General features: G+C 34.2%; 1 protein-coding gene across 3 annotated transcripts in view; it reads right to left on the bottom strand.

Moving 5' to 3' along the window:
- The window catches only part of LOC128174411 (tumor protein p53-inducible protein 11-like), a 47,661-nt gene extending 35,250 nt beyond the window's left edge, over positions 1 to 12,411 (bottom strand). The window contains exons 1-3 of one of the 3 annotated variants that reach the window (XM_052839994.1): positions 12,329 to 12,411; positions 7,927 to 8,091; positions 7,493 to 7,621 (exon numbers count right to left, since the gene is read on the bottom strand). In XM_052839994.1, the coding sequence (XP_052695954.1) occupies positions 7,493 to 7,530 (38 nt within the window). In that variant the 5' untranslated portion in view covers positions 7,531 to 7,621; positions 7,927 to 8,091; positions 12,329 to 12,411. Of the gene's footprint in view, positions 1 to 7,492; positions 7,622 to 7,926; positions 8,092 to 8,234; positions 8,447 to 8,476; positions 8,888 to 12,328 lie in introns of those variants that run through there. The other 2 variants (XM_052839999.1, XM_052839988.1) reach the window with 2 other exon arrangements.
- Positions 12,412 to 12,637: the final 226 nt, after the last annotated feature.

Below are 12,637 nucleotides of genomic sequence, written 5' to 3' on the forward strand. Positions count from 1 at the left end.
CATCCCACCTGCCTCTGTAAAATAATCTTTTTCCATTTCTCAAATTCTCATTCATTATCTCTATAAAGGAAATATTTGAATACATTTTCTGAATCCAGATATCAAGCACGAATCCACCAGGGATCGGCCAAACATTAACAAAGCATCCTACCTGACAATGATTGGAACTATATACTAATAATAAATGTATATCGATACCTGCAAAGCATGTTGGCCAATATGACTCAGCTTATTACAGACTAATGAAACAAATCAAGACTATATTTATGCATGGTATTATTTCTCTAGAGCATTTAAGGTGGTATGAGACACCTCCATGTTGTGACAAATTATTTATCGAAATAAACAATAAAATTAAGTTTTGATTTTAAAAATAGTTTCTTTCCTGTAATTGTCAACTATCAGCAAGGCGCAGTGGGTTAGAAGGTTCACTACAGATCTGTAAATCATGAGATCGAATCCAGCCTGGGATTTTAAACATTGTTTCTGGTGAAATTATGGGTAATGTAAAATTTGAAAATTCTAAATCAGTGAAAGTGTTTACCAGTAAATTATGATGTACTTTAATCCACATTAATATTGACAGATGTCCCATAACACCTGTATGGCAATTTTTTTTATAACATGCAATAATACTTTCAACAACGACAGAGTGAGTTAAGAAAATGCAAGTTAATACGTTGTCTGAATTGCTTGTTTGAGCTGTTGTTGTTGCAATTATTATACGTGTAGTACTACTGCATCTTTGAAAACTATTCCTTCAATACCTACCATATGTAATAAATTGCTATATAAACAAGCATTAAAGCTTGTTTTCAATATAATAATGAGTAAATATGATGAGCAGATTTTAATCCAAACCCACCAGTCATTATGAAGAAAAACTTTCCTTAAAAAGAGGAATAACTCCAACTTGTGAATAGGCAAAACGCATCATACATACTACATAGAATAGTTTTAAAGTGGTACATGGGATACCTCCATGTTGTGATGTACTTCCTGTCAGAAATAAATAAACAAACTATCAAAATAAACATTAAAATCCAAGCATGATTTTGAATTTTTTTCTCTCCAAAAATTGTTTCCCAAGTACCCACCAGCGTAGCATAAAAGCGAGCGCAGCGAGGCGGCGCGAAGCGCCGCTCGCGTAGCGAGCTCCATAGACAACGTGTACGAACGGAGGAAATTCGAGTTGAAATCTGCACATTGTTCAAAGAAAATTTTGTGGACCCGCGTGAAAACGTTCTACTATCCCAGTGATCCTTTGCGGTGCATAGCAACTTGGCGGAACAGGAAGCGTTTCTAAGGAAAATTCTTACCTGTAAATCGCATACATCATTTTCATTTAACAATAAAAAATCCTTTTAAAAACATTAAAGTAAACAACACATATGCTTACGTAAAAAACTGTACCTATGACGTCATTTCCTTCCCCGAATTTGTCAGACAATTTACGAAAACTGTCGAGCGCAAAAAGTTAAGTATGACGTCACAGTGATCTGGCGTTTTATATTCTCGCGATACATTTAGAGGTGGATCAAGCATCCGTACTGAATGTTACGTGTAGGAAGTACACAGTAGGGAGTCAGTGTCTTCACTCACCGTTAATACTGATACTGCGCTCACTATTAACGGTGACTCTTTGGCTGATTAGTTTTGTTTTAATGATTTTTTTTTGCTCAGTAAATACACATGCAAGTTCCATGCTAAATTTATTGTCATATTGATCCAATCATTGTATACGTTAGGTAGGTGACAAAAACTTATTTAAAAAGAAAAGTCTAATCATTATTAGATCTACGTGAAGCCACGTCATTTTGTAATGAATAAATAAAAGAAAAAAAATTAAACTGTTAAAATATCTACATGTATTTGTTATAGTTGCATATGTGGTCAAACCTTTCAATAATATTGGATATCACACACTAAAAAAAGGGGGAGGGCACATGTCTACAACGTATAGCGTACAAAAATTAAAAAGATTAAAAACAAAATTGATGTCACAGAGGAAAACTAAAACACCGGTAACAACAAGGAACAAAATGAGAAATAACACAGACACACAATTTATTGATTTTAATGATCATTATTAAAAGGTAAAGAAGAGATAAAAAATTTATAAAAACCAGCTTTGTGTTTATCAAAATATTTTAATAAGTCTGTTTAACATTTTATTAATGCTCAATGGTAGTTTTTTGTTTAAGTGTATAAACCTAGGAAGGGACCATTGGAATAAAAGTTTGATATCTTCCGCTTCCTTGCGGTGGTAAAAGTTTTCGAGACAAAGCCAAAGTTTTTTGGTTTGGTTAAGTCCACGGGTTGCATTTAACAATGATGACAGATGTGTGACTCCTTCTGCGCTCGCCCCAACGGTCACACCGTAAAACATATTAATAGGTAAGAGCGTTATAAGTATAATAACTACCAATCGGTAAGTCATGAGTTTGAATCCTGCTGGGGCTCTTGTATTTTTTACCTCACTAACTAAATTTACAACATTGTTTTGGTCAAATATTGTAAAAATTGAAATTTTAAAACCGGTGAAAGTATTTTAATATAACATACTTTTATCCACATTAATATCGAGAGGCATGAGGTGTCCCCTACCACTTTAAATCAAAGAAGTTTCATTTGCTTTTAAGAAAATATAACATAGCAGGGCATTTAAGTAGGAGAATTTCATTCTTTTCTTGTTTCTTTGCTACAATTAATGTACTTCTAAAAGATCATCTTGTTTAACAGAACATGGTACACAACAACACTAACCCAACATGACCCCATAAAACCCCTACAAACAGGCGGTGCCAATGTGTTGTCTATTTCATCCACAAGATTCGTACAAAACTGTATGTTGCATGTGTGCCATATCTGTTAAGCGGTCTGTTAATGTATCTATTGAAACCTTACTAGCTTACAGATCATTCAGTCTGGTTTTTTTACACAGTATGGATGGTTAGACCTGCTCCCTGACTGTTCCATCAAGTCTATAAAATGGTTTACATTTACAGAAGGACAGAGCAACAACCACTTCCAGTTTTACAATTTCTACTGGACCTTGCTGAATACAGAATTATATACAGATATACTGATTTCACAGTATAGAGCTCTGTGTATGTAACTATACAGAAAAGCTCAGTTACCAGGTATACTGCAAACTAATTGTGACCTTACTTTATACAAAGTTTAAGGTGGTATGGGACATTGTCAATTATTATAATGTAGATTAAAGTACATTATAATTGAAATATTTTCACTGATTTAGAATTTTCAAAGTTTACAATATTTAACCAAAAAATAGCTTTTAGAAATATTTGGAGAGGTAAAAACTGTAAAACCCCGTGCGAGATTCGAGCTCATGACTTACAGATTTGTAGTAAACCCTCTAACTCACTGCGCTACGCTGTTAGGTAACAATATTGGGAAAGAAACTACTTCTATAATTAGACTTCATTTTATTGTTTATTTCGATAAACAATATGTCACAACATGGACATGTCCAATACCACCTTAATTCATTCAAACGTATATTGCAAATTTGCAATACATGTTTTAAACAAGGTATTATTTTATTTCGGAATAATTATTTTCCTCGGAATTCACCTTTTTCCTGATGGAATATTGTAATTGGCCCTAATAGCCTTTGTTACATGAAAAAAAATATAAATCCATGAGATAGTGTGATTTTAGCAGTGGCAGGGGTAATGGAGAAAAATACATGATTTTCTATGCTCTGAATTTATATACCAGTATTTATCTTATTTATTTGTTTTAATTCATTCTATTTATTTGTTTTGTAATTGTTTGTTTGTTCTTTATTTGATAAATTTTCATTTGTATAAATCATATTTGTACGACAAATCTCCTAACATCTTCCGGTAGAAAAGGGGGGGGGGTTAGTTTTTCACTGAATAACTAACCCCCTTAGTTTTTCAGTGAAAAGCTAACCCCCCCCCCCCCATTCGCGTAAAATCCAGCTGCCTTTCAATTTAGACATTAATATTTGATCTGTAATACGTAAATCATCTCCACAAGCTGTAATTTCGCCACTTTAACATCGTAGATGTTGACTGGAAGCAACACTGCACTCCTCAAATCTAAACTTACAATGAAACGAAGTGAGTAACCTTTGTATGCAACAATTCTTGGCTAAAACGCGATGGCTACGATCGAGACGTACATAATCCAAACTGCGGTCGCGGCAGTTAAGAAATTCACCGAATTCCGAGTTACAATAAAACATCATAGCTATAAGCTTGACGTTATTTACATGACAAGTTCCAACAAGCACTGCATCCATTGCCACAGAAGATTTACCGATCCGCGTCACTTCCGTGTTCGTGACGTCATATATTCTGTTTGCACCGAGAGTTGAAATTGATCGGCGGATCATGAATTAAGCCTGAAATATCTACGAACTTAAAATTGGATACATCTTATCAGTCCCTGGCGACATGAAAATAAATATAATTTCAGCGGGGTTTACATGCTAAGTGTTTAAGTAGAAATACTAACGTAACAAGTATATTTTCTCATATTTTACAGGTACATATACTCTAACAGTACGGTATATAAATAACGTATATATCTTGAACAGGTATTTATATGTGTTGTTCAAGTTGTATTCATTAATTTGATTTTTTAATTACCATATTATTTCAGTTTCTGCATGTGATTACAGTACAAGCAGTACGGTTTTTTTTACTATACTTTACATGTATAATAGGTATCTCTAACATTATTTAGGAATGATGGACGTTTTGAATGCATGTTTCTTCTTTAGTCAAACTACACAAATAAGCAGTGGTGTGTAGACATGAATAAACGTCTCTCTGTATTTAACCTGTTGGGTTCATCATTTCTTTTAAAAAAATTCCATAATAATCAATATTATTTTAATATCTACTGACAATACTTGAAATACCACGTTTCTAATATAATGCATTCTTGACGCAGTACGTTGAATCACATTATTACTTATTAGGTTTGTTACTGGCTGTTTAAAGAAATTTGTGGGGTCGGTAAAGTCCATAGAAGGCTCGACCCCACAAATTTCTTTAAACAGTCAGTAACAAACCTGATAAGTGTTTTGTTTTGTCGAGGACCTATTTCTACTTAAACACTTAGCATGTAAACCCCGCTGAAATTATATTTATTTTCATGTCGCCAGGGACTGATAAGATGTATCCAATTTTAAGTTCGTAGATATTTCAGGCTTAATTCATGATCCGCCGATGAATTTCAACCCTCAGTGCAAACAGAATATATGACGTCACGAACACGGAAGTGACGCGGATCGGTAAATCTTCTGTGGCAATGGATGCAGTGCTTGTTGGAACTTGTCATGTAAATAACGTCAAGCTTATAGCTATGATGTTTTATTGTAACTCGGAATTCGGTGAATTTCTTAACTGCCGCGACCGCAGTTTGGATTATGTACGTCTCGATTGTAGCCATCGCGTTTTAGCCAAGAATTGTTGCATACAAAGGTTACTCACTTCGTTTCATTGTAAGTTTAGATTTGAGGAGTGCAGTGTTGCTTCCAGTCAACATCTACGATGTTAAAGTGGCGAAATTACAGCTTGTGGAGATGATTTACGTATTACAGATCAAATATTAATGTCTAAATTGAAAGGCAGCTGGATTTTACGCGAATGGGGGGGGGGGGGGGGTTAGCTTTTCACTGAAAAACTAAGGGGGTTAGTTTTCCAGTGAAAAACTAACCCCCCCCCCCCTTTTCTACCGGAAGATGTTAGGAGATTTGTCGTACAAATATGATTTATACAAATGAAAATTTATCAAATAAAGAACAAACAAACAATTACAAAACAAATAAATAGAATGAATTAAAACAAATAAATAAGATAAATACTGGTATATAAATTCAGAGCATAGAAAATCATGTATTTTTCTCCATTACCCCTGCCACTGCTAAAATCACACTATCTCATGGATTTATATTTTTTTTTCATGTAACTATTAAAGGCTATTAGGGCCAATTACAATATTCCATCAGGAAAAAGGTGAATTCCGGGGAAAATAATTATTCCGAAATAAAATAATACCTTGTTTTTAATTCTTTTGACAATTTGTAAAGCTAACTGAAGCATCAAATTCAAAACGTGTCATAGAGAACTATATATAAGATTTTTATACATGTTCAGGATGTACGGTACTAATTTATTGTTACATGTATATAGATATGCTTACATCCACTAATTATGTTTCCCACAAAAGAATGCATTGTAATGTTTAAATATGATTTCTGACAACTAACTTGTGTTTTAATAATGTTAAAGAGATGTAAATTTTGTGTTTATTACACCTCCATGTAATATAAAATCATAATTTTCTATATCTTTCGTTTTGACATATTTGAGTTTGTTACAGTCATAAAATTTTAAAAGGCTTTTATAGAATGTTGCTTGAAATCCAAGAAACTCTAGTTCCATGAAATCACTATACCTATGTTCGTGCAATAAATGTTTTATGTGCAACCAAAAAGGACCCACATCTCAAACCTGTGCTTATTATTAATGTAACACACTGATACATTGATGTAGACATAACGGGATTAAAATTCTGGTTCTCATCTATGTTTTTAAAGTTTGTTCCTATAAAGTTAATCAGCTAATAAAATTTTCATAGATCCTACACTCAATTCTCGTAGCCCAACAGACATCACAGCTAGCCATGCTGTGAACTCTAATCCTCCATTATATTTGATCTGCTCTCCAGTGTTTTCGATGCCTTTGACTAGAACTAAAATGGGTGTTTCTCCGTAATTTATTTATGTTCTGTTACTATCAATCTTGTTCTAAAAATTAAACATGAAGAAGGCATTAAAATAGACTACTTGTTAATTATATGATTCCTTTTCAACCATAGCCAATTAGATGAAGTGGGGTCACTAGTTCAGAAGCATACCATCTCAAAATTTCAGTTAATGACCTTAAACATTAGCCTTCCAGATTCCACAAATAATTTACCAGAATAGATAAGGATCAATCTAAGAACCAATACATTCTCTTACAATAATGAAAGTACCTAAAGTACATAAAGGGTACACTTTTTCCTATTTTCATCTGTTCAGAAATAGAAATTAAAGGCCCCTACCAATTATTAACCCTAGTTAATCCCCGTACTGGGTATATCTACTGTTATCAGCTAAGGAGAGATGATCCAGCCATGTGGCTTCATTTCTAGAGATCCAGGATCGAGAGCAAGTTGTTTTGACTAACTTTAAAGCAAATCCACAACAAAGAGACAAAATATAAATCCAGTGGCCTATATAGCATGCCACCTTTAGAACAGTACAGCTAGAGTACCTGTTATTTATATATGACTGTACAGATTACATGTACCTGACCATTCAGTAATAAACTGGTAATAACCCCCACACAGAGAGATAATGATTACGATAAATGGCCAGTATTTGAACTCATCAACAATTAAATCACATTGATCCATCCTCAGCTTTAACACTTAAACTTACCGTATTTCTGTGACTTTGGGCTGCATTAATTCTGTCATGGTGTCTACACGAGTTCAATCTTTCTTCAAGATTTCAAACCACACACATTTATATTGGCATGCTTTGGTATTCAGAGGAGATATAAAATTCCTGAAAACATGAAGCGTCCTATAGGAATGAATCAGAAATTAGCAAGTAAACACATCTGGTTTGATCAGAGTTCAAAGAATTTCTAAAATCTTTTAGAAAATACTGATATATTTAAAGATAAAGAAGATAAATCTATGTATTTATATATCAAAGATGATACATGTATTTTTTAGAATAAACTTACAAAACTACATGCTCCGTACTCCTCTGTTTGAGTAACTGTCACATGATTCAAAAGATAAAATCTCTACTTACAATTTAAAAACAACTTCAGACACCTGATGCAGTGATTAAAAAATACTTACCAGATCCATTCCAAGTTGTTTCTTGTTATCCAGCAAACTGCAATATGTTTTGCATTCATGGGCTTGTCTGCTCAGCAGGATAACAGAGTAATTTGCTTGCTGTCAGTTGTATTTCTCGTTCAAAAAGGCTGATTTCATGTTCCTCAATTGCTTTCCAAACTATTTCTGTAAAACATAAAATATTCAATAAAATTGTTCAATTGTCGTAAATTAAACATCAGAGCAGGTTAGCAGGCACTCTGCTGCAATCTGAATTATGAGAGAGAGAGAACGGCTCTGGGGGAGGCAGCACAGGGATGGACAATTACCTGCCGGAAGGTGTGTTCACAGGTAGAGTTCTAATGACAATGGTTCACGTAATGGGACGATAAAATGATATAAACATGTAGCCTTCTTATCATCTTATCCATTGGAGGCTGCCGTGAGTTCCTTAATTAATTATCACCGTCTTCCTTTAAGTAACACACAACAAAAATGTACTGTAAGCTATTTAAATCTCACGCCTCTCTGCAAAGAACCTTGCCCAGACACTACTTTACAAAGACCTCACCTGTGTTGTTTAGGCACCCTTTCTCAGAGACAGGTAACACTGGATAGCATTTCAAACTAGAGTCATAAATACAGGCCCATTTATAACTTTCCTATTTGGCCAATCTTGTATGCTCATTTTACTGCAATACTTAGATAAGAGGATTGATAGGGAGTCATTTCAGAAAAGCTGCTTTTACCTAAGAATCTAACAAAAATCAATCTTCTACAGGAATCCCTACACCTTCTTCAAAGATAAAGACTTTAGATTGGTGACCTTTTTAAGACATGTAAAGGTGAATAGGAAGGTCCCTTATCAAGGTCAAAAAAGTTTTTAATATTCTAGCTGACAAGCATAAAGTAATTCAATGCATAGTGCAATTTACAACTTGCAAAGTAAATTATTAGAGATCAAAATCCTTGCAATATGCACACCCCTAATATATGTACAATTAACCTGAAAAAGAACAACCTCCTATCTTGAAAACTGTAGGAGTTATCCATACAATATGGGTACCCAATTTACAATATTTTGCCAAAAAATGACTAAGTTCAACAGCTGTATTTTTTTTCATAAATTATCAGAAATCAAAATTCTAAGAATATGCACACCTCTGATATATGTACAATTGATCTGCAAAAGAGCAACTTCTTTTCTTGAATACTATAGGAGAGTTATCCGTACAATAACGGTACTCTTTTGGCAGCAGCCCGCCATCTTAATAACCAGATTTTTCCTTTGGAAAACCTGGTTAAAAAACAGGTAAAGAACATTTTTGGATACGTCTCTAAAAGATACTTTTATATTCTCACCACACTAAATTGCAGGTGTTTTGATATGTTGATATGCAGGGTCACTGTCCTGTGTCAATTGCATCCTGCTAATAACTTATTGATAAGCAGTAGTGTAGCATCAAGTATATAGACTTGCTGAATCAATGTATAATAGCATTGGGATTATTTATATATATGTAACACTGACTTTTGTAAGGGGCATAACTCTGAAAGGCTTTTATCATTTTCAGCTTATCAGCACCCATCTGTTGAGATAACTTAGATGTTAGAGTACAAGAATTACTACCAAGGTAGAACAATTTCAACATAATGTTGTGAACAATATGTAAACAATATGATGTACCTTAAAGACAACTGGAGACAACACATGTCAAAGGGTAAGAAAAGAGGGGATTTTTTGTTATCATGTCTATTCTCTCTGTGTGAATACATTTCTGCGTCAACATCGTTAACTTGTAATTGGATCTTGTCTCTTCATAGTCCAGCAATTGGTGATATTGTTGGAATTTAAAAGTGCAATTATTAAGTGAACTGGGGAGAACATATCTAGTTACAGAATTTTGAAATGTACTGAATTTTGATAAGACTCACTGACATGAGACAAACAGATTATCATTCTTGACATACTTTATTTTTTGTCCCCCTCATTTCTAAGAGTAGGAATCAGATGATGAACATTTAGCTAATGAATACAAGTTTATGTATAAAATACTTTATAATACATGTACAATAATTTCAAATACATGTATCTTCAACTGCAATATTATCATCATGCGCAGTTTCAGAAAATTTTTACAGGCAGATCCGAGGGTTATTTCAGTTTGCCAAGGGGGGGGGGGGGGGGTCTGAGGCATATTTTCGTTATTTATATAATGTACATTAAAGAAATTTGAATTTTACGAGGGGGGGGGGGGATCTGGATCCACCTACCCCCCCCCCCCCTAGATCCGCGCATGATCATGCTTCTCAATCAAATTTAGATAAAAATTCAGATTGCTCCTATATATTTTTTACACCTTGTACAGGTAAGGATATTCCAAATGAGATATGAATAACTTTTACTTAGTTAATTTATTTAGTTAATTTTGATAGATAAATCTGCATAAATTTATCAATACATTTCACTTTAGCACTGTATATAATATCTTAAATAGGCTTTTATTAACCTATTTGTTGAACTGTTCCAGCTGTTTTCACTAATTCAGATACAGGCCAAATAATATACCAGGCAGCTTAAGTATGCAAATGTATACATGTATCCCTTTTTATCAAAATCAGATAAAGACCAAAAAGGAAGGGAGTTATGCCGTATGCCCCCCTCCCCCCCCCCCCCGAACCGTAGTGGGCTTCTTCCGGTATTCCGGTAAGGGGTTAACCATGGATAACCTCAATAACTGAGTGATGATAACCTGGGCTGCACTTCAACTTCGCATCTGCTGGCCCTCGATATATGTGAATGCTATGTGTTCTGTCAGAGATATAATGTTATTTTTGTCTCTGGTTCTGTGTAACGAGTCTTTTAACGATAATAGCGAGCGCAGCTCGCCGGCGCGCAGCGCCGGCGCGAAGCGAGCTCTACCGGCAAGGCGTGTGTGAATAGAAAATTCGGACTAGTTGCACATTCATTCAACGGCTTTTTTTGGCGTCAGTAAATCGGACCAGTAATGCATCGTTTTAATCGTCCCAGTAGTTCCCTGTAATCATGGCAATTTTTATCACTTCACACTCTCACGAGAATCAGCAAGACAAATTTAGACAGTAAAAACAATAACGATGTAAGCGACATACAGTCAATGTTACCTCTAAAGTTCACCTCAGTACACTTTCAATCAAAAATAATCGTGTGACGTCACAAACGTTTACACATTGATCCGATATATTTTTTCGGAGTCAGTAAATTTTGACCCACAATTCATAGTACCAATGGTTTCCAACCTCACGTTCCAACATCACGTTCTCCCAAGAATCAAAGTAAAACCTTTGAAAAGCTTATAAGATGTATAATTTTAAGAACATCATGCTTTTTAAGTAAATAAAACAGTATACTTCGCATACTTTTATTTCTCAGTGGAGTTTTAAAGAGTAAGACGATACTTAACCAACGTCAGCTTTGACGTCACAATAAGCACTGAGAAGGGGAAATTACTCTAATTGAAGTTATTGTAAATCTGCTGAAATGACCAAAATCCTCTCAAAATCTTGCGAAGGCTAAGATAAAGAACAGCTGACGAATAAGGACATTTCTTCAGATACAGGAAACAGTTGTAAATTGCACTAATTTGGATGAATGCTCACAAATATTTACTTCACTATAATTACGGTAATTTCCTGAAACGTAACGTTATACGTAGCAGCGCCTTTTTTTAAAGGGGGTGGGTGGGTGGATGGCAGCCTCATCCAAAAAATCTTTGCAAGCAAAAAGAAAAATAAATCATGAAAATTCTAATCCTTCAGCTCTTTTGCAGTTCAATGGTTTCTTTATTTTCACTTCCATTTATTACATGCGGGGGGGGGGGGGGGGGGGGGGGACAACACCATGTTCTTTTAACATGATAAGCAAATATTTTTAAGCGTAAATTAAAAATAAAATTAAACATTAATTATTTTTTTGGAAGGGCAAATCCATGGTAAGTCGATTTTCTATGTATAAATTGACAAAAATGAAAAAAAAATTAGCATTGGGGAGCTCTATGATGAGTCAAGTTTTATATGTAAGTTTAAGAAAAAATGTCTACTGCAAAAAAGGGGGAAATCAATCAATCAATCATAATCACAATCACTTTAAAAAAGGAGATGCAGTGCAATGAATATTTATATATTAAAATCTTTATTATTTAACAACATTGTATCTGAGATTAAACTATTGTTCTACATATAAATAAATAAATTATAACAAATCTTATAAACTATGAATTATGAAAATTTACTGAAAAATAGGTATGTTTTATTTTTGGGCATTCAAATTTCACGTTGTTAGTTTTATTTTATTAAATTTATTATAATTCATTGTTTGATCACATGCTGTGGTCGCCCCAACGGTCGCACCGTAAAACATATTATGAGATTTCTCAAATCTTACCACGAGATTGCACAGAGGTAACTCAAATTTCTATTCCAACGTCAACAAAGTTTGGCGCCAAAATTTGCAACGATGTGGAGTGCCGATCCCGATTATAATAGAATAATGAATTCAACATGAAAATTAAAGTAAGTGTGCCCAACAAATACTTACACTTCACATATGCAGTTTAAACTTTTTTAAACACCTGAATCCAATGAGAGAGAGAGAGAGAGAGAGAGAGAGAGAGAGAGAGAGAGAGAGAGAGAGAGAGAGAGAGAGAGAGTATTAATTTAGAGTGAGAGACTTTTAATTTTTCAAAGTTTTAAA

This window comes from Crassostrea angulata, chromosome 1 (genome assembly GCF_025612915.1).
Source record: "Crassostrea angulata isolate pt1a10 chromosome 1, ASM2561291v2, whole genome shotgun sequence".
Taxonomy (NCBI): domain Eukaryota; kingdom Metazoa; phylum Mollusca; class Bivalvia; order Ostreida; family Ostreidae; genus Magallana; species Magallana angulata.